The 21214-nt window shown below is 39.5% G+C and overlaps 1 protein-coding gene across 3 annotated transcripts in view; it reads left to right on the top strand.

Annotated features, from left to right (window-relative positions):
* The window catches only part of Ttc37 (tetratricopeptide repeat domain 37), a 105631-nt gene that overhangs the window by 57943 nt on the left and 26474 nt on the right, over window positions 1-21214 (top strand). For all 3 annotated transcript variants that reach the window (XM_038321495.1, XM_038321497.1, XM_038321496.1), the window contains exons 29-36: window positions 5289-5413; window positions 6390-6513; window positions 8004-8222; window positions 11934-12006; window positions 13631-13684; window positions 13839-13950; window positions 16015-16143; window positions 21009-21130. In XM_038321495.1, the coding sequence (XP_038177423.1) occupies window positions 5289-5413; window positions 6390-6513; window positions 8004-8222; window positions 11934-12006; window positions 13631-13684; window positions 13839-13950; window positions 16015-16143; window positions 21009-21130 (958 nt within the window). The remainder of the gene's footprint in view (window positions 1-5288; window positions 5414-6389; window positions 6514-8003; window positions 8223-11933; window positions 12007-13630; window positions 13685-13838; window positions 13951-16014; window positions 16144-21008; window positions 21131-21214) is intronic.

Here is a 21214-nt window from a genome sequence, read left to right as displayed (position 1 = left end):
GACTCACACAGTGATTCCTTAGGTTGTCCTAAAATGGAATGGTTAGTTTAGACATTTAACTGCAGCTTTCTATTATAGGGTCGGTCTCTACATCTTTAGGGACCTACACATGGAGGCATGAGGTAACCAGTTCTTCCCTGTCATCGCTGTAATTCAGTCAAGTCCATTGATGGGGAAATATTACTACTCTGATCGGCTGTAGTGATGAGCTGCGGGCAGGCCTGCTTTTCATCCTGCCCAGCTCCCGGCTGCCTGGATAGCTTATGCCCCAAAATAACAACGCACAAACTATATTCATTTAAACACTGCCTACCCCATTAGTTTCAGCCTCTTACTCACATCTTGACTAACCCATATCAAATAATCTGTGTAACACCACAAAGTGGTGTCTTACCGGGAAAGATTCAGCATGTCTGACCTGGTGGCTGGCTTCATGGCGACTGTCCCAGAGAGGAGAGGCAGGGCAATTACCCGAGGCATCTGCCTGAGCCATCTGCCTCACTTCCTTCTTCCTGTTCTGTCTACTCCACCCATCTAAATCTTGCCCTATCTTTATTAACCCAATGAAAGTAACACATAGACACTCCTCCATCATTTCCCCTTTTTCTATTTAAACAAAAAAGAAAGTCTTTAACATAGTAAAATTTCATATAAAACAGATACCAAGTAAGAATTACAGTTACAATATTTATAACTATTTTATCTTTTATCATAACAAAGGAAAACAACTATAACTATCTATCTATTCTTCAACTCCATCAAAGACTCCAGAAGGACACAATATTACCTAGGTGAACAAGAAGTAAGCTACTTCCAAAACTCTAGAAATAACAGAGACATCTCGCTGCCTGGACAGTCACCCAAAGTTTTTTTGTACTGTTGGGGCATCCATCTTCGGCCTACAGGCCCATAGTATCCAGCAGACTTTTCCATGAAGCAGGAAATTTTAAAGGCAGTTCAGTCACTATCTGCCGTGTCCTGCAGAACGTCTCGCAGACTCTTTCATGAGTCAGGAATCCCAAAGAATCATCTCACCTTTAGGCAAGTTCAGCATTCCTCTCTCTGTGGGTTCTCTGTGTCCAGTTTATGCAATAGTCCAGGCAAGAGCAGTTTCTTGCCCAAATGGCTATCAGCTATTAAACTCCATAAGGAGCCTCTTCGATGCCCATCTTCCTCTTGAAGTAGCTTGGTGCTGCCTGGAGCAGACATGTCTCACTGTCATGAACAGTCCTAAGTTATTAAAACATTTAAATGCCATATTCTGTAGTCTTTGAAAGATATTAGGAATGCCTATTTAACTTAAATTTATCTCTATATATCTAGAAAATCTAACTAACATGACTACAAGTTTTACTATTATCGATGATTATCCATTAGCAACCTATATTTCCTAATTACACATTACATTTTTAAATGAACTACACAATCATAATACCTTAATCGAGATCAGAAATACATATACATATAACAAAATTGACCTTAAAATCCATACCAATGCAAATTATTCATCTCTATATCATATCCCCCTTTAAATGTAAAAGAACATTTATAAACAATATTTGGGAACATGGGCACAATTATTTCTCTCCAAACTGCTTCCTGCCGAATGGGGACGCTGTTAATCAGATCTTTTATGGTGTAACCTGTGTGCCAGGTTCATCTCAGTCATCAGTTGGGTGAAGTAATTTTCTGAAGGTGTTCACAGCAACCTTTCAGGAGGGCGTGGTCTATCATACCATATTGGGATAGAAGCAATCCACAGGGTCTTATTTTCTGTAAAAACAAAAGAAGAATCTCTTTTCCAAAGTATCATATCCTTAGATCCAAATTCAAGTCAAGGTATTTTTAAAATATCTATCTTGGATTAATTCAGTAGCATTTATAAACAAATTTCTTTTAGCATCTGTTGCTCCTTTCTCAGCATTTAAACAATTTAAAGAGTATAATAGCATACAATAACAAGATTTTTTGTGTATTTCCCATCTTTGTGCAGCTTTATTGCAGCTTTATTTTAACCTCTATTTTATTTATTTTTATTTTTAACTTTTTGTTTTTTGAGACAGGTTCTCTGTATATCTTTGACCTAGAATAACTCTGTGGACTGGGCTGTTCTTTTTTTTTTTTTTTTTTTTTTTTTTTGGTTTTTCGAGACAGGGTTTTTCTCTGTGGCTTTGGAGCCTGTCCTGGAACTAGCTCTTGTAGACCAGGCTGGCCTCGAACTCACAGAGATCCGTCTGCCTCTGCCTCCCAAGTGCTGGGATTAAAGGCGTGCACCACCACCGCCCGGCCGACTGGGCTGTTCTTGAACTCACAGAGATCTGTCTGTCTCTGCCTCCCCAGTGCTAGGATTAAAGGTGTGTGCTACAACACCTTGAACTCACAGAGATCTATCTGTCTCTGCCTCCCAGGCATTGGGATTAAAGGTGTGTGCTACCACACCTTGAAGTCACAGAGGTCAATCTACCTCTGCCTCCCAAGTGTTAGGATTAAAGGTGTGTACTACCATACCCAACTACTTCCTTTTTTTCTTTTTTCTTTTTAAGAACTTTAACCTTTAGCTTGTATATATTTTTAACACATAGTAAACCATTTAGACATTTTCTTCTACTTTGAATCTTTCTTTTACTGTATCTCTCTCTTTTTGTGACCACATGAGTCTTTAATTTACCAAACAATATTGGTAGTACTAAAGCCGTGATTTTGACAGCTAGATCCAGCCCATTCCTTAGCTTTACAGCTTCTTGGCAGAGGTACGGGCTGTAGCCATGTTTATCACCACAACTCTGTGGCGGTTCAAGGTCCCTGCCAGCAAGGAAGCTGCAACAGTGTTAAACAACAATCAAAAGCTCCCTAGTCAGGACCGCCTGCTTGAAAGAGTCAGAGTTTGCCCTAGCAGGACGGCCCAGAAAGACAGCATTTTAAAATGGTACAGTTTTTTTCCTGCTACAGCTGAAAACTGAAAAGCATGCAGTCAGTTTTTCATCAACACCACTTATGTGTTTGGTCGCAGGACCTCTTAAAGAGCTGCAGAGTTTTGCAGCTAAAGCTGAGTCAGGAAGCCTCTCTTAGATGAGAGCGCTTGCTTGTCTCTAGCAGGCAGATCAGACCCGAGAAATTGCCGCTACCAAGAAAACATGTTTCACTCCATTCCTTTCCAAGCTTTCCCAAGCTTTCTGTGGATTCAGCCATCCATGTTGGGCACCATTCTGTAGTGAGGAGCTGCGGGCAGGCCTGCTTTTCGTCCTGCCCAGCTCCCGGCTGCCTGGCTAGCTTGGGCCCTGAAATAACAACGCACAAACTATATTCATTTAAACACTGCCTGGTCCATGAGTTTCAGCCTCTTACTCACATCTTGACTAACCCATATCTAATAATCTGTGTAACACCTGGTGGTTGGCTTCATGGCGACTGTCCCAGAGAGGAGAGGCGGGGCAATTGCCCGAGGCATCTGCCTGAGCCATCTGCCTCACTTCCTTCTTCCTTTTCTGTCTACTCCACCTATCTAAATCCTGCCCTATCAAAAAGCCAAGGCAGTTTCTTTATTCTCCCAATGAGAGTCCTCCGTCAACCCCTGTTAACTCTTTTAAACTTACACTTGTAGTTGTTTCTGTTGAAGCAGAGAATACCTAGAGTAAAAGGTACTGCAGCATATCTTCTTAGGTTTGACATTTCATATAGTGTAAATACTTTTGAAGAAAATTTTGCTTTTTATAGAAAATTGTCCATCTGTTTTCTTTCTTTTAAAAAGACATTTATTTATTTTTATTTCATGTGTATGTGAGCATATCTGTCTGTATGTATGTGCAATATGTGTGTGCCTGACGTCCACAGTTGCCAAAAAGGGTGTTGGAGCTCCTGCAGCCTGACTCAATGCACAGTACTGAGTCACCTAATATAGGTAGGCACAGGCTTGGGTCCTCTGTAAGAGCAGTATATACTTTAACCACTGAGCGCCCCCTCCAGCCCCTTTTCTGTTTTTATTAGGCAATACCTTGAACACAGAGGTATATGGTAAATAATAAACTATAGGGTGTATAGTTGTGAAGTCACAACTCACATATAACATTAACATTCTCTCACTTTCCTTCATGTCTGCATGTCAAGGAGAAATCCATAAAACTGAATTCCCGACTCCTTTCCCTGCGTTTTTCTTCTCCACATTCCTGAAAAGAGTCTTTATTTAAAGAAATAAATATGTGTATATTTACAATCTGTTTGTATCAAAGGCTAGTCTTCTTTCAAAATTAACGCTTAATTTCATATTTTTCATCTTTATAAAACTAGTATTAGAGGCAAAAGTTGTTTGTGTTTTTAATTTATAGCTTCAGAGATTAAAATTCTTTTTAAAAACACATTTCAATAACATTTATAAAAACTTTTTGAATTACAGTGATAAATACCACAAACAAGAATCTCAGAAATATTTATTTAGATAACAATTGGGGCTAGAGAGATGGCCCAGCATCTGTGAGTGCTTGCTGCTTCACCAGAAGTCCTGGGTTTGGTTTTCAGCATCCGTGGTAGGCAGCTCTCAACCATCTGTAATTCTAGCTCTCAAGAATGTCATCTTCTTTCTGACCTCCACTGGCACCCACATACATGTGACATAGACTCAGTCAGACACACATATGCATAAATTAAAGACATCTTTAGGTGATGGCAGCTGAGATTATGTGACTTCATTGTAAGATAAGCAGCTATTTTGCTCTTAGAACCTCTCATGTTGCTTTTCTTACTATATATTATAGCATAGAATAGTAAAGTTTTCTCTGTGGACTTTTATTGTGCCAATGTGCCATCCAAAGAACGTATGCAATTGTAAATAGTTTACAGAAAGGATAAGTTTTTGCTCTTGGCTAAAAATTTTATAACTTAATGAAAATTATAGGGCCATACTCTTAGGATAATATTTAACTAACATAGTAAGCTTAAAAAATTAGAATTTTTTCATAAAAGCCAGCCTAAAATTATTTTGATAACTTGGGATTAAGTAAATTTTGTTAAAAAACAATAAATTTAAGAATGTTTTGAGTTTAGCAGAGCTAGTCATTTTCACTAAAAATAAAAATTAAAAAAATAACCAAAAAGTGTGAAGCTAAATCATTCTGGTGTACTCTACTTATGGTGTGCCTTCTGTTTCAAATCTTTTCAACAACTTGACAACTAATATATTTTATTTGCTAAATTACTATAAAAGGGACATTAGGTAAGTTATAAAAGATATGTCTGTATACATTCACAAAATCAAAATTAATATTTTTATCTTAAAAGTTGTGCTCACTTCTTAGCTCCATTGGTGAATATGACAGAGCTGTGCAAGCCTTTGAGTCGACGCCCCTTGAGGAACTGGAGGACATCATAGGGTTTGCATTGGCCTTGTTTATGAAGGGACGGTATAAGGAGAGCAGCAAAGGTAAGTACCACTGCTTGAGGCTTTGCAGAAAAATATAGTATTGTGATTGTGATGGGATTGCAATACTTTACTAATTAGTTGAAAATTTAAAAATGTGATATGTCCGAATGCACGTATGCCAGTTCAAGATTGTGTGGCTGATGTCCTTGGAGGCCAGAAGAGGGCATTGGATCCCCTGGAACCGGAGTTACAGATAGTTGTGAGCTGCTGTGTGAGTGCTGGGGATTGAACCTGGATCCTCTGGAAGGATAGCCCGTGCTCTTAACTACTAAGCCACTTCCCAGCCTTGGGGTTGCAGTATTTACTAAAATATGACTGGGAGTCAGGAGCTGTAATAGGTATTATTTATGTGTCATCTCTTTAGTGTGCTGTGATGATGAGTACTCCTTATGAACAATTTGAACTGAACATCCATTGTCCATTTGAGGAGGCTAAGGCACAGGCTTAGTGGTGGGTATGTAGCTTAACATTTGAAAGCAGATAATTTCTATTCTATATGCTCAAATGAAAATTTTTGATAAATGACTTCTACAACTTTTGTTAGTAATAGATTTTATTTCTCCGAAAGTTTTCACTGGGGACATTCTGATGTGTGTGAGCTCCACGACTGTGTGTGCCGTGCACTTAAACGTTATCTGCTGGAGAAGGGGATGATCTGCACTGGGAATGTGATTCTACATCAGTCTTTTCCAAGTCTCCTTTCCTACTTAAGGTGACTCGGACCTCACAGTGTATTCTGTAGGCAGAAGATGGGGTTGTCTCTAACCATCATAAAAGCACCCTCAGGGTCATCTTGAAATAGCAAAGCCATGGTCGGGTTTATTCTGTCTGCTTGAAAAGAAGAGAACAAGGACAGTAGAGTTTTGTTTAGATCTTCTTTGAAAAGTGGGATTAGGAAGGGGAAAGTGGCCCATTTTGTTAATTAGAATTTCTTTTGTATTTTGCTTGATGTTCCCTTCCTCTATTTACTTACTAGCCTATGAGAGAGCCTTGACCGTTGTGAAATCAGAGCAAGACAAAACTCATGTCTTGACAGCCATGGCAATAACAGAATATAAGCAAGGACAAATGGATGCGGCCAAGTCATTGCTTTTCAAATGGTATGTACAGCTGACTTTACCGCCTGGACAGCAGGTCCTTATGTGTGAGGTGAGAATTGAACAAGGAACTTTTAAGTGAACGGAAGGAATTGGAGAGACCTTGTTTTAAATTGACAGTCATGGGTAGAGTTCAGTACCATTGCTTAGCTCATAGCTTTGTGTCTGTCTAATACTGCTTATTTGTTTTTGAGAATAAATAGCCATGTGGACCACAAACAATGAAAGGAATTGTAAACTGACTTGGTGTTTGGTTGCTCGCATTCTCAGAGAGGTCTTCCTCCTCCCTTTCTTCCTGCTCAAGTTAACCTGAGAAGTTTATTTAAAGCCCATCTTTAAAGATACCTGTAGAACTTATATACTTCTAGTTTCAGAGCAAGTTAAAATGAGAGCCTGTGATCATGTGTAGTACTTGGTAACTTCTTAAGGCCGGTTTGTTTTGTTTTAAAAGTTGGCTGTAATTCCTCCAGGAACAGTAGATGATTAATACAGGCTATTGTCAGTGAGGTTTATTTGTGTTTTGAATGGTGTAGATCCTCATAGGATAGAAGGCCCCTTCCAATTGCAGGAAGCTTATACTCCCATCATTGCTTATTAATAGCAGAATCACTCATTTACTGTGACAAGCAAAACATTGCTTTGACATCTGCCTCCTCAGCCTCAGAGGCACGAACTTGTGTTGCAATGGAAATTTCTTCCCTGGCCTGCTCTGTGCTTGGTTGTTTGATGAGCCGTGATTAGAAGAGACTCTTGGCTCCCACAGACACTAAGTGGAGCAGTTCTGACCCTGTAAGCAGTGCAGGAAAATGATAGGACCCTTCTGAAAATGCAGGCACCACAACCCTATGACATTGCTGGAAAGGCCAGAGAACCTTTGCTGCAGTGTCAGTCCTCCTGGCCCTAGCTCTCCTTTCTTCCTGGACTGTAAGCATGCTAGGTCAGCATCTGTGTTGAGGAGACCAGGGGACTTTCTCAGTCCCCAGCCAGCCAGTCTCCCGGGCACTCTACTGAAATCTGGTGCTTCTAGGCTTTGCCTGGCCCTGCCATGGCTGGTGCTGCAGTGCTTTCTGGCAACACCGTCCCACCACGAAGCAGCTGCCTCTGCCTTGGTTCAGGTGCTGGTGCTTCTCATCTGCCATCTTCTACTTCCCATTAACAAAGCAGAATTTGACTTCAACTAAACATTTCACTAAAATTGATCTCATTGGTTACTGAAAACTGAGAGTCAAAGGGACCAGTTTCTGTTTGTTTCTAAGATTTAGACATGATGACATGGAATGAGATTAGTCAATTTGTGCTGTGAAAGGCTGATACTGTTTTGCTCCAGTCAGATAATTATTATCTTTGAATGTAAAAAAAAAATATATTAAGCACAAAGTTGGCTTATTTTGATAAATCTTTAAGTAAATAGCTTTTTGTATTAAATAAAAACTCTTAATAGATAGTAGACCACTGTACTAATGGCTAGCAGACTTCTAAATATATATTTATAGCTCTATTTTAAAGGAACCAACCATCGAAAGCCTGCAAGCCCTGTGTGCCCTAGGGTTGGCAATGCAGGATGCTACACTGTCGAAAGCAGCTCTTAATGAGTTACTGAAGCACGTCAGACACAAGCACGATTACCACAGGTGCCTTCTCACGGCTGCAGTTTGTGCACTGCAGGGCCGGAGCGTGGCTGTGCAAAGACAGGCCGCTAAGGCTGTCCACAGGTGAGCCCTGAGTTGGGGACGGATTATACTTGATGTGATTATGTTCAGCTTTTGTGCTTTATTGTGACTATAAAATGAAATAGGCGTCTCTATTTAGAAATCGTATGTCATTTATTTTGGTGAGTTGATGAATTTTTCCTTTATTTTGGTGAAGCTCCACTTATTTTAACACAAAGGTCTGTAATTCCTTTGTTTGTAATATTGTCAGCTCAGTACCTGATAGGTATCAATACAGACCATATGGATGGATTTAGGAATTCTTAGTCATTTTAAGATTTGGAAATTCTATGGTGATTGAAAGTTTTGCTGGGTATTGTAGTCTGGACTGGTATCCATGGTCTCTCAAAAGAACAGTACTCAACTTCATATGGAAAAGGAAAAACCCAGGATAGCCAAAACAATCCTGTATAATAAAAGAACTTCGGGAGGCATCACAATCCCTGACTTCAAACTCTACTACAGAGCTACAGTACTGAAAACAGCCTGGTAATGCCATAAAAACAGACAGGAGGACCAATGGAGCAGAACTGAAGACCCGAATATTAATCCACACACCTTTAAACACCTAATTTTTGACAAAGAAGCAAAAAAAAATCAAATAGAAAAAAGAAAGCATATTCAGCAAATGGTGCTGGCATAACTGGATATCAACATGTCAAAGAATGAAAATACGTCCATACCTATCACCATGCACGAAACTCAGGTCCAAATGAATCAAAGACCTCAACATAAATGCAGCCACACTGAACATAGAAGAGAATGTGGGAAGTACACTTGAACACATTGACACAGGAGAACACTTCCTAAATATAATCCCAGTAGCACAAACACTGAGAGAAACAATTAATAAATGGGACCTCCTGAAACTGAGAAGCTTCTGTAACAAGACAAAATGACAGCCTACAGAATGGGAAAAGATCTTCATCAACCCCATGTCAGACAGAGGTCTGATCTACAAAATGTACAAAGAACTCAAGAAATTGGTCATTAAAAGAACAAATAATCCAATTTAAAAAATGAGTACAGATCTAAACATAGGACTCTCAACAGAGGAATCTAAAATGGCTGAAAGACACTTAAGGAAATGTTCAACATCCTTAGTCATCAGAGAAATGCAAATCAAAACAACTCTGAGATTCCATCTTACACCTGTAAGAATGGCCACGATCAAAAACACTGATGACAACTTGTACTGGAGAGGTTGTGGGATAAAGGGAACACTTTTGCATTGCTGGTGGGAGTACAAGCTGATACAGCCCCTTTGGATATCAGTATGGTCATTTCTTAGAAAATTAGGAAACAACCTTCCTCAAGACCCAGTAATACCTCTTACAGGTGTATATCCAAAGATGCTTAATCGTGCCACAAGGACATGTGCTCAACTATGTTCATAGCAGCATTGTTTGTCATAGCCAGAACCTGGAAACAACCTAAATACCCCTCAGCCGAAGAATGGATAAGAGAAATGTGGTACATTTACACAGTGGAGTACTACACATCAGAAAAGAAATGACATCTTGAAATTTGCAGGCAAATGGATGGATCTAGAAAACATCATATTAAGTGAGGCAACCCTGACCCAGAAAGACAATTATCATAAGTACTTATTCATAAGTGGTTTTTAGATATAAAGCAAAGAAAACCAGTCTACACATCATAATCTCTGAGATTCTAGACAACAAAGAGGACCCTAATGGAGACATACATAGATCTAATCTACATGGTAAGTAGAAAAAGACAAGATCTCCTGAGTAAATTGGGAGCATGGGGACCATGGGAAAGTTTTAAAGGGGTGGGGGAGTAGAGAAGAATATAGAGATAATAAAATCAATAAGAACAAGAACAAAAACAAACCAAAAAAAGATTTGGAAATTAAGTTATCATTTAACAGAGGCAGACAGCTTTATGCCGTGATTTCCAAGACAACTAGCCCTACATACGGAAGCCCTGTCTCAGAGAGAAAGCTATCCTGTAAGAGCAGCTCTGTTTTCATTTGTTGTGGCTTTGACTTCTGTCTTCATTTATTCTTGTTAATAACCTTTGTTGGTTTGGTACATTAAATTTTTATTATATTTATTCTTGTGTGGGTGAGTACATACATGCTATAGTATATAATTGTGAGATAGAAGGACAATTTGTGGGAGTCATTTCTTTCCTAACCGTATGTTTTCTGTAGGGTTATGGGTTCTGAAAGATCAGTGGTTCTCAACTTGTGGGTTGTGACCCCTTTAGCAAACTACTAGCTCCAAAATGTTTACATTATCATTCATAACAGTAGCCAATTGCAGTTATGAAGTAGCAATGAAAATAACTGTATGATTTGGGATCTCTATGACATGAGGAATTGTATTAAATGGTTGCAGTATTAGGAAGGTTGAGGACACAAACTCAGGTCAGAGTTAAGTGCCTTATCCCTTTGACCCATCTCTCTTGTGAAATTAAAACATATTAATACAAAGTTTATCCCATATGAAGTATTTCCCTTAGGGTTACATCTTCCTGCTATATGATATGCCTTTGCATTTCTTTGTAGTCCTTTAAGCACACGTACTAAATTTTTTAAACTATTCTTGTCTCATAATTTTGTGACCATGATATTGTTTTTTCTTCATGTTTTAAGAACATAAGAACTCATAGCATTTGTAGAAGACAGTATAGTATGTTTCCTAAAATTTAAGATATGTTCAGTTAATGTGGGCAATTAGTATGAACTTGTGTAGGTGTCTAAAGGATTTTACATTAAAATATTTGCTGTACTTGTTATGGTTAAAGTAACCACCATCTTTTTTTTATGCAGTATCTGGCACCGTATATTTTATTAATCGAAACTAATAATGGACCATATGGCTTATACCCAACATTCTTTAAGCATATTGAGTCAGAACTAGTAGACATTCAAATCAGTGTAGTGTTCTTTCTTGTCATATGAGAGAAAAAGAACATTGTAGTCCCATTTATTTCTCTTTTTTTTCTAATTTAACTTTTTATTGATTCTTTCTGGATTTCTCCTGCATCTCCATCCCACTTATCTCCTTTTCCCTTTGTATCTATCCTCTGCCCTTGCAACATCCCTCAGCCCCCAAAATAAAACAAAATAAAATTTAAAAGAAAAGAAAAATCTCATTGTGGAAGCTGTAGTGTAACACAGTCTACCTATTTAGTTCATACATTTTTACTTGCAAGTGTTCATTGCGATGAGTGATCAGTCTGATTCTAGGCCTGACTTTTGGTACTTGGGCCCTCAATGGGCTCTTCCTGGATACTCTGTTGTTTCCCTGTATCGTGGAGATCCTGCATCTTTGAATGTGTGGATCAGACCCCTTCATGTGCTCCAGCAGATCATAGATGAGGTGGCTATTGGGGTGAGTCAACCCGTAGCCCTGGTTCTGGGCCTGAGTGGTTTCTGGATTGGTCAGCCCACCAGGTCTCCCTCATTATCACCATCCTCTCCAGCACTGCCCAGCCAGCTCATCCAATGACATAAGCAGCAAGGGGCTGGCCGATTCTCTTTTGCTCTCATGCTCTTGGGGCGAGCTCAGCCACACCTACACCTACTGTGTTGCCCACACCACCATATGACAGATGAGGGGCAGGGCCAGGTCTCTCAGATCTCTCATGCTTGTGTTCTTGTGATGACTCGCCCGTGTGCCTGTCATCAGGGTTAGCAGTAACGCCTGTCTTTAAGTCTAGCTTTTTTTATGTTTTCTCTAGTAACCCAGCTGACCCGGCTCTTTGGTCTTTGCTGTCTCGAGTTGTTGCTCAGTACACTCAACGGAATGCAAAGGTGAGTAATGTCTAAAATTCTGCCAAGTAGAGTACCCTGTGCTGTTAAATACATATATGCATATGTGTATTTATGCAAGTGGATATATTTACGTTTATACACACACACACACACACACACACACACACACACACACACACACAGGACTAAGAGAGCCGGTTCACTATGTGACTCTGGTTGGCCTGTAGTTTTCTATGTAGACCAGGCTGGACTCACAAAGACCAACAGAATCTTTGTACTTTGCCTTTTGAGTGCTGGGATTAAAGGCGTCAGTCATCACACCCACCTTAAGTATATATCTAAAATACAGCATTTTTCTAAAAAATAAATTAGTATGATGAGGAGATCCTCGTCATTAAGTAAATCCCTGTTTACACAAGGCATATGAAACCGTTGTGCGTGCCGTGGACACTGCAAAGTAGGGGCCGTTCTGGGTCACATTTTATAGGAATAAATAACGTGCATTATAAATTAGCGTTAGTGATTGTGGTTTTTATTTCCAAAAGATAATTTTATTTAAAAATTATTTAAAGGTAGGAAGATAATAATACAAGCACTTCTAATGCCTAAAAATCTCATTATAAGCATCAATCTATTGACATTTGGTAAAGAATTATATACTGTATTTTAGTCATGAGAAGAAGATATTTTCAGGTATCTATCTTATTAGTTTCTGCTATTAATATTTTCTTTCTTTGTTCACTTAAGTGGTTGGCAAGCAATGGCAGCAGCTAATTTGTTTTAAACACTTATTTAGTAATAATTCTGATATCTAAAATAGATGTGTTTATTTGGTTTGTTTGTTTGCTTGCTTTTGTCTTTTCAAGATGGTTTCTTGGAGCCTGTCTTTGTAACTCGTGCTGTAGACCAGGCTGGCCTCGAACTCACAGAGATCCACCTGCCCCTGCATTCTGAGCGCTGGGATTAAAGACATGTGCCACCAACGCCCAGCTTGTTAATGTGTTTTTATCGTTCCTTGTGCTTACTGATTTCACTCAAGATGGTTTTCTTTCTTTCTTTTCCTGGCTGTATCTTCTAGAACATTATTTGTAGACATAATTTGAACCTTAGGATTAAAATAGTTTTATATGAACAAACTTCTTTATTTTTTTGTTAGCCATATTTATAACGTGGGATTCTGTATTAACAAGACTATTCCTTGCCTGGGTCTCAAGTCACTTGCTAATGACCTGAGAGTGCTATCCTTGAGAGGTTCAGCCTGTGTGTATGTCTGTGAGAGGGTGTCAGATCCTCTGAAACTGGAGTTATAAACAATTGTCAGTTGCCTTGTGGGTGCTTTGAAAGAGCAATCCTTGCTCTTAACCACTGAGCCATCTCTCCAGCCTTTTCCCAGCATTTTCATATTGTTAGACAATACATATATTTATTTGGTGCTACTACAAAATCATCTTACTTTTGAACTTTTAGTATTTTAATAGCAAATATGAAATGGCCAAAATAGACAGACTTTCTTTCTTAAAGTTATAATATAAATAAATATTTATAGTTTAGAAGATGCAAATTTTCTGAAAACGGAATGCAAATGGTTTGCAGGAAAGGTTTTATTAGTGTTGCTGTTTGGTGGAAAGCTTTGTGTTTGTCTGACTAACGTGTTTTGTTGTAGGGAGGTGCGGTAGCTGGACTCGTGGCTCATATTCTGGATTCCAATCATGGAAAGGTTAGTCCTTGCTCTCATACAGAAGACATTTAACTGGTTAGACAGTACTAATGACTCAGAATCATAGCCTATTAAATACAGGCCCTTAGGTCAGTCTTGAAAAGTGGGAACTGTGAAGAAAGTTGATGACACACCTCTTTGTCTTCCTTTATAGAAGGCGTTATTGTATACTGCATTAAACCAGTTGGCCATGGGAAGCAGTTCAGCAGAAGATGGAAAAAACGTTGCTCTAAAGACCATTCAGAAGGCAGCTTTCCTTTCTCCAGGTGAATCTATTTCATTTCATTAACCTAGATGTCATCAATTTTGCATTTGTGGGTTAAAAGAATAAGGTTTGTATTTTCATGATATAAGAAATTTTAAGAATGTATTTTAAAGTTTTACATATTACTTGGTTATCTAAATTTGATTATTGATAATTAAAATATTTCAGTTGTTTGAACAGATCGATGAGAATATTTTCTTAGAGATACTTCATTATCTGTTACCAAAAATCTGAAATGACTGACTACTTTTAGGCTGATTCCAGTTTCCATCAGTCTGGTTTTGTGTGTTTATCTAACCCTACTAAATTACATGGTATAGTATTTTCATATGTGGTTAGCTCTGGAAGACCAGGGTATGTTTTGTGTGGTATGTCACTTTCCTTGTTTCTATGACAAAAGAACTTAAGGAAGGAGGTTTATTTTGGGTCGTGATTTGAGAGTTCAGACAGTCTGACACGGTGATGGGAGAGGCAGGTCAGCACACTGCATTTAAGTCAGGAAGTAGAGGGAGATGCAAGTTCCTGCTTGGCTTGCACTCTAGCTTCTGTTGGATGGGCACTGCCACATTTCAGGTGGATCTTTTCTCAAGTAGACTTGTCTGGAAACACCCTCATAGACACACCCAAAGGAATATTTCCATGACGACTCTAAATTTTATCAAGTTAATGAGATTGACCCACAGGTATGGTAACTGCTAGAAATGTATAGCCTCACCGCAGCTAGCAGTTGTTAATTCTAGCAGGCTGTGTCATATTGATGCTGTTGACTTTGTAGGTGGTGAGGGGTTGCACATCACCACCCCAGTATGTTTCCATTGTTACTACTGGAAATGTTAGAGGGCGAGAAGGTCATGCAAAGTCTGGCAGTTCTGTCTTAAATATGAGCGATAGCATCAAACAGTTTTCGTTCCCAGGAGTACATAATCATAGATGCAGCATCCACACGGTGTCGTAAGATGGCTTTCATGCTTCCTTGTTAGAATATAAATTCAATGTTGAGTTTTTCCTTCAGTTCTTACTTTTCTTAAGAACCAAACACCAAAAACAAAGTGGGTTCACTTGTTTCTCCTTAACTAAGCCTTTCACACAGGAATAGAGTAATAGAAAATATGGGTGTGCTGGAGAGTTGTCCTCCATGTCTAGGGAAAGGGACTGAAAGTACACAGCACTTTAGGAACTGAACCAAACAGGGACAGCCGTGGGACAGGAACTGAGCCGCACAGGGACAGCCATGGGACAGGAACTGAGTCACACGGGGCAGCCGTGGGACAGGAACTGAGCCACACGGGGACAGCCATGGGACAGGAACTAAGTAAGCCACACGAGGGCAGCCGTGGGACAGGAGCTAAGCCACACGGGGACAGCCGTGGGACAGGAACTGAGTCACACGGGGACAGCCGTGGGACAGGAACTGAGTCACACGGGACAGCCGTGGGACAGGAACTAAGCCACACGGGGACAGCCGTGGGACAGGAACTGAGTCACATGGGGACAGCCGTGGGACAGGAACTGAGTCACATGGGGACAGCCGTGGGACAGGAACTGACCCACACAGGGACAGCCATGGGACAGGAATCGAGTCACACGGGGACAGCCGTGGGACAGGAACTGAGTCACATGGGGACAGCCGTTGGGACAGGAACTGACCCACACAGGGACAGCCATGGGACAGGAATCGAGTCACACAGGGACAGCCGTGGGACAGGAATCAAGTCACACAGGGACAGCCGTGGGACAGGAACTGAGTCACATGGGGACAGCCGTGGGACAGGAACTGAGTCACATGGGGAGAACTGTAGGACAGGAACTGGGCTACACGGGGAGAACTGTAGGACAGGAACTTAATAGACTATCCTTCTATGTGATGTTCAGAAATTTTGCAGGTCTTGAAGGTTAAATATACTAGTTTATTTGGGGGAAGCAAGTTAGCTTTCCTTTAAGGAAATGTGGTTTTATTCTTAAGATATTATTAATTTTTATTGGGAAAGACATAAACTTTTATTTCTGATAGTTTTGCAGCAGCATGCTGGTATGAGCAAGCCTTAAAGCTATATTTCTGGTTTAGATGACCCCGCTGTCTGGGCTGGACTGATGGCAGCCTGCCACGCTGATGACAAACTGGCATTGGTCAGCAACACTCAGCCAAAGAGGGCCAATTTGCACTTAGCACAGCTGTCTGCTGTTTCTATCGCACGTAAGTTTTATTTTTACTAATTTACATTTTTAAATTATTGTTTTAAATTGTATGTAATATATTTTGATCATATTCTTTTTCCTTTACCAAGTCCTCCCAGATCTTCTCTGCCTACCCACCCAACTTCATGTTCTTTCTCTCTCAAGAAAAACAAAAAAATGAAAAAACAGGAAAAGAAAACAAAAAACCAAAATGACAAAACACCAAGGCATAACAACAACAAAAAAGAAAAACAAAATAAAAAACATGGAGTCCATTTTATCTTGGTCAGTCGCTGATCATGAGACCTGTCCTGGAGAATGGTCGATACACCCAATCTCACTGCACTAGAGAATCTGCTTTCCTGGCAGGTGTCAACTGCAGTTAGCTTGTTGGTTAGGGGTGGGACTTTGTGCCCCCTTCCCCTTATCTCTGCTGTGAGTTTGTCTGACTTGAGTTTGTGTGGGTCCTCCTATGAATGCTATCACAGTCGCTGTGGGTTCATATTTCCGTCAATCCTGTTGTATCTGAAGACACTTTTCCTTGGTATCATCTACTACCTCTGGCTCATAGAATCCTTTTATGGCCCCTTCTACAATGATTCCTGAGCTTTGAGGGTAGGGGTTTGGTAAGGACGTCTCTTTAAAAGCTGAGTGTTCCAAGTTCTCTTACTGTCTGCACATTGTCCAGTTGTAGATCACTGTGTTAAGAACTATCCACTGCAAGAACAAACCCCTGATGAGGTTGAAGGATGCACTGATTTATGGATATAGTGATAAGTCTTTGGGAATTACTTTATTGAGTTGTACATTTAGCAGTAAATAAAGTAAGTAGGTTTTCCCTAGGACTCATTACTTACTTAGTCTTAGGTTCTTGGCTTCATTAACAGGGTCAGGTGTGAGTTCCATTTCATGGAGTGGACTTTAAATCTATTTATTAAAAGATGTTTAGTTACCCCATAACATTTATGCTATTGTTGCATCAGTGTATCTTGTAGGCAGGTTGCTGTTGTAGATCCCAGGGTCTGTAGCTGGGTGAGATTGGTGGTACTTTCCAGCACTGTGAATGCCAGCCAGAAGAGGCAAAGCTTCCAGCTGGAAACAGTCCATTTCCCCTGTGTGATAATGAAGTGAGTGGTGTGTTCAGCAACAGGGCTTTGCTGCTGTGTTGTAGAGGGTGACCGACAGTGCTGGCACTCTGGAATAGTGGAGGCTTTGTGTGGAATCGCCTCCTGGTACTGGGGGTTTTATTTGATAGCACTTGATGTCTCGTCGGGACATTCTTTTCCCCATTATATGATAACACCATTTAAATTCCTTCTATACTAGGAATCTTCTAGAATAGCAGGTTTCCATATGGCTCTTCAAAAGACCATTAGTGTTAGTTATCCCCCTCCCCCCGCCACACTCCCTTCCTTATCCTGCCTTCCCATACTCCTTTCTGAAGTAGAATAGGTAGAAAATAGGTGCTGACTCATTGACTTACACTGTTTGTATTGCCTATTTGCCAAGCATGACTTAAAATGCTAACTTAAGCAGAATGACCTGGGGAAGCAGCTGAAACAGTGGGTTATTGCCCTTAATAACCTCTCGCTGTGTGTATGCTTCTGCAGAATCTTGCTTGGTTGCCCACCTCACCTTGTGCTTTAGAGGATAAATTAAGCTATAAACTGGATGCAGGATTGAGGCCTTTCAGAAGCTGTCTTGGCTTTGGTCCACTAGTGACCTCTCCTCTCTTCTACTGTCAGTGATGTCAGGCGCTTAGTCCAGAAGGAGTCCTACAAAATCCCTTTCCAAGTAACTTCTAGAAAGCATTTGTCTACATGGTTTAATTCAGATTCCACCAATCAAGAACACATATAGCTTCAGTATTTATGGTTATAAAAATGTGCTCATTTACCGACAAATTTCATTTTTCTAAACATGATTGAATGACATTATCAATTTTGAGTTAACTGTTACATGTTAGTAAATCAAGAATACAAATCCTCTCTGATATTCTTTATGTAACTCTGAATTTTAATACATGACTTTTATCACATCCTTTTTCTAAAAGAGTTTTCATTTCACATTCTTGCAGGGTAGGTCACTGGCAACATTGTTATTCAATTTTTGTTTAAAAAAGTCTTTATTTCTTTTTTACTTTTTAAAGAATAATTTTGTAGGGTATAGAATTTTAACCGCTCCCCCTTTTAACTTTAAATATTTTATTTTATTCTGTTTTTCTATCTTTTCTGAAGAGAAGCCAGATATGATCTTAGCTTTCTTTTCCCCTCTGGCTTCTTGCTATAGTTTTGCCTTATCTTTGTTTTTCCTATGGTTAGAAGATAATGTAGCTGGATAAAGTTTTAAGGTTTGTTTTTGTTTGGTGTTCATCTTCTCCGTGTTCTCTGAGCTTCCTAACTGGTGGTTGTCCCTGACATTAATTTGGGAACATTCTCCTCCATGGCTTTAAATGTGTCCCTTTCTCTTTCTTACTTCTCCTGGCATTCCCATTAGGTTTGCTTAGATCTTTTGTAATTGTCCCATAGTTCTTGGAAATTACACTCTATTACATTCAATATTTTTTTTGTCTTTGCCTTTTTGTAGTTCCGAAATTTTTTTCTTGAGTCTGTCAATAAACCGACCATGAACACTCTGTTCTGTAGTGTTTTTGGTTTCTATTTTTTGTGGTTTCTGAGTTTTTCAGAATGTACATTGCTCATCTCTGTTGCATGTTGTCTGCTTAATCACTGAGAACCTTTTCCGTCATCGTCGTTGAAGTCTAGTATTGTAGCACCCATGCCATGTTCCAGCATCTCTGCAACACTGACTGCAGTCCTGATGCTCACTCTGTCGTACAGAGTACGCCTTTTGCACTTGAGTCATTGTTTTCCCTTTATAGCTTTGTCATGGATAAAGTAGCTGCTACAGCTTTGGTAGTGTGGTGCTGAGGTGGGGTGCACTGTGCATGGCGAGGTCCCGTGAGTAGGTTGTTCAGTCTCAGTGCCTGTGATTTTACTCTGTGAATACCACCATGCTTCTCAGTCTATCCCTCTGTACTCACGTGGGCAGAATAGGCCCTACAGGGGCTTGAACCGGCTATTGTTTTTTCCACTTAGGAAGCTGTTAGTGGAAGGTTAATTACATTTTCTGTCTTTACCAGTAAACAACAGAAAGTTAAGTTGGAAATTCTTAAATATTTGGAAACTAAATAGCGTGTTTCCAAATAACCAAGACTGAATAACAAGCCTAAAAGAAAATTTGGGAATATTTTAAACTGAGTTAGTCTTTACACAGTGGGTCAAAACTGTATAACACGACTAAAGTACAGCGTAGAGGACATTTTTATTAAATGTTACAGTAGAAAAGGAAAAGGCTCCCCTCAAGTTAATGATGTCAGCTCTGTCTTGGGAATCTAAAAAAGGAAGAATAAATTTAGCCTAAGGTAAGTCTAAGAAAGAAATAATGAAGATAAAATAGAAATCTGTTAGATAAGGCTGGAAAGATGGCTCAGAGGTTAAGAACACTGACTACTCTTCCAGAGGTCCTGAGTTCAATTCCCAGTAAACACGTGTGGCAACTATCTGTAATGAAATCTGGTGTCCTCTTTTGGCCTGCAGGCATATATGGAGGAAGAACACTGTATACATAATAAATCAATAAATAAAGTTTTTAAAAAAATCTTTTAAATAAAACAGAAAAAAATCAGTAAAATAAAAAGATATGGTTTTATTTTTTGAGAAGAGCAATATAGTTAATAAATATGTAGTTATATAATTCAAGAAAAAGAAGATAGGATACCAGCATTTGAATGAAAGTATCACTACTTTTATTGACATGCTAATAAAATTTCAGCAGAAACTTCATGCCTTGGGATTGGACAACTCAGAGAAAATATTACAATTCTGTAGACACAAAGATGACTTAAACAGAAATAAATTCAGTAGCTACATATCTATTAAGAGTATCCAGATTGAAACCTCACAAAATACACTATAAGACCAGATGACATCACTGATGGATTCTGCCAGTCATTTCAGGAAAACATAATTTTCTAGAAAATCAAAGATATGGAAGTATCTTCTAGGAAACCAGCTTTTTCCCAGTAACAAAACCAAAAGACATTGTCAGAGCAGAAAAGGACTGTGCAGGGTCAGCCCTAGCATGCATGATGAAACTCACAACAGAACCTTAGCGCTTGTATCCGGAAACTCACAAGAAAGACTGCATCACACTCAGGTGGGGTTTGTCCCAGAAATTTGGAAATGCATGCAGTTTATATTAGTATTTGTGAAAGATGCCATTCCTGTGAAGTTACAGAAAGTAAAGTCTGATTATAGGTTTCCCAGGAAAGATCAGGGTTGGGGTGAGTTGGAAACAGAAGTGATTGATTACACAGGGCAGGAGGCAGCTTTTACTAATGCCGAGTTGTGCGTGGTTTTACCTCAGCTGTGGTGCCCATCCAGCAGTGTGTGCGTTGTTGGAGCTGCAGAGCAGATGGAGCTTATCTTACTTCAGCCACTGTAGAAATTGTTTTTTCAGTGAATTTTCATTAGTTCTATACAGGATATATATTTAAAATATCAGTCAGAAGTATTCATGATAAGTCTGTAGTGTTCTAGTGGTACATGTGTGTTTTAACATATGTAGATTCAGACCCTGGGTTTGATGGTATATGCCTGTAATTGTGAAATTGTGAGATGTGAGTTCAAAGCCAGACTGGGCTATATAGACTCTGCCTCAAAATAAATAAATAAATAAATAAATAAATAAATAAATAAATAAATAATGAAGTAGTGTGTGAAATGTGGTTGTGATCATTGTTAGCAGTGGCCCGGTCCCCTCGAGAGCACACCGTACACAACAGAAGACGGTAACAGTCGCCTCCTTTTTTGTTGTTTACAGTTAAGGACAAAGAAATTTTGCAGAATTACAACCAGTTACTTGAAAAGTGGTGTCTCTCCCAAGCTGTCACTGGTCTAATTGACACAGGAAAAATATCTGAAGCTGAATCTCTGTGCACAAAGGTACTATTGTGGCATTATACATTGAAATTTGTGTTTTGGTCCTACCTAAGAGTGGGGAGAGTGGTGGTGGTGATGGCAAGCAGC

Source organism: Arvicola amphibius, chromosome 3 (assembly GCF_903992535.2).
Source record: "Arvicola amphibius chromosome 3, mArvAmp1.2, whole genome shotgun sequence".
Taxonomy (NCBI): domain Eukaryota; kingdom Metazoa; phylum Chordata; class Mammalia; order Rodentia; family Cricetidae; genus Arvicola; species Arvicola amphibius.
Note: the sequence above shows the minus strand (reverse complement) of the source record. Positions and strands in the feature narration are given on the sequence as shown.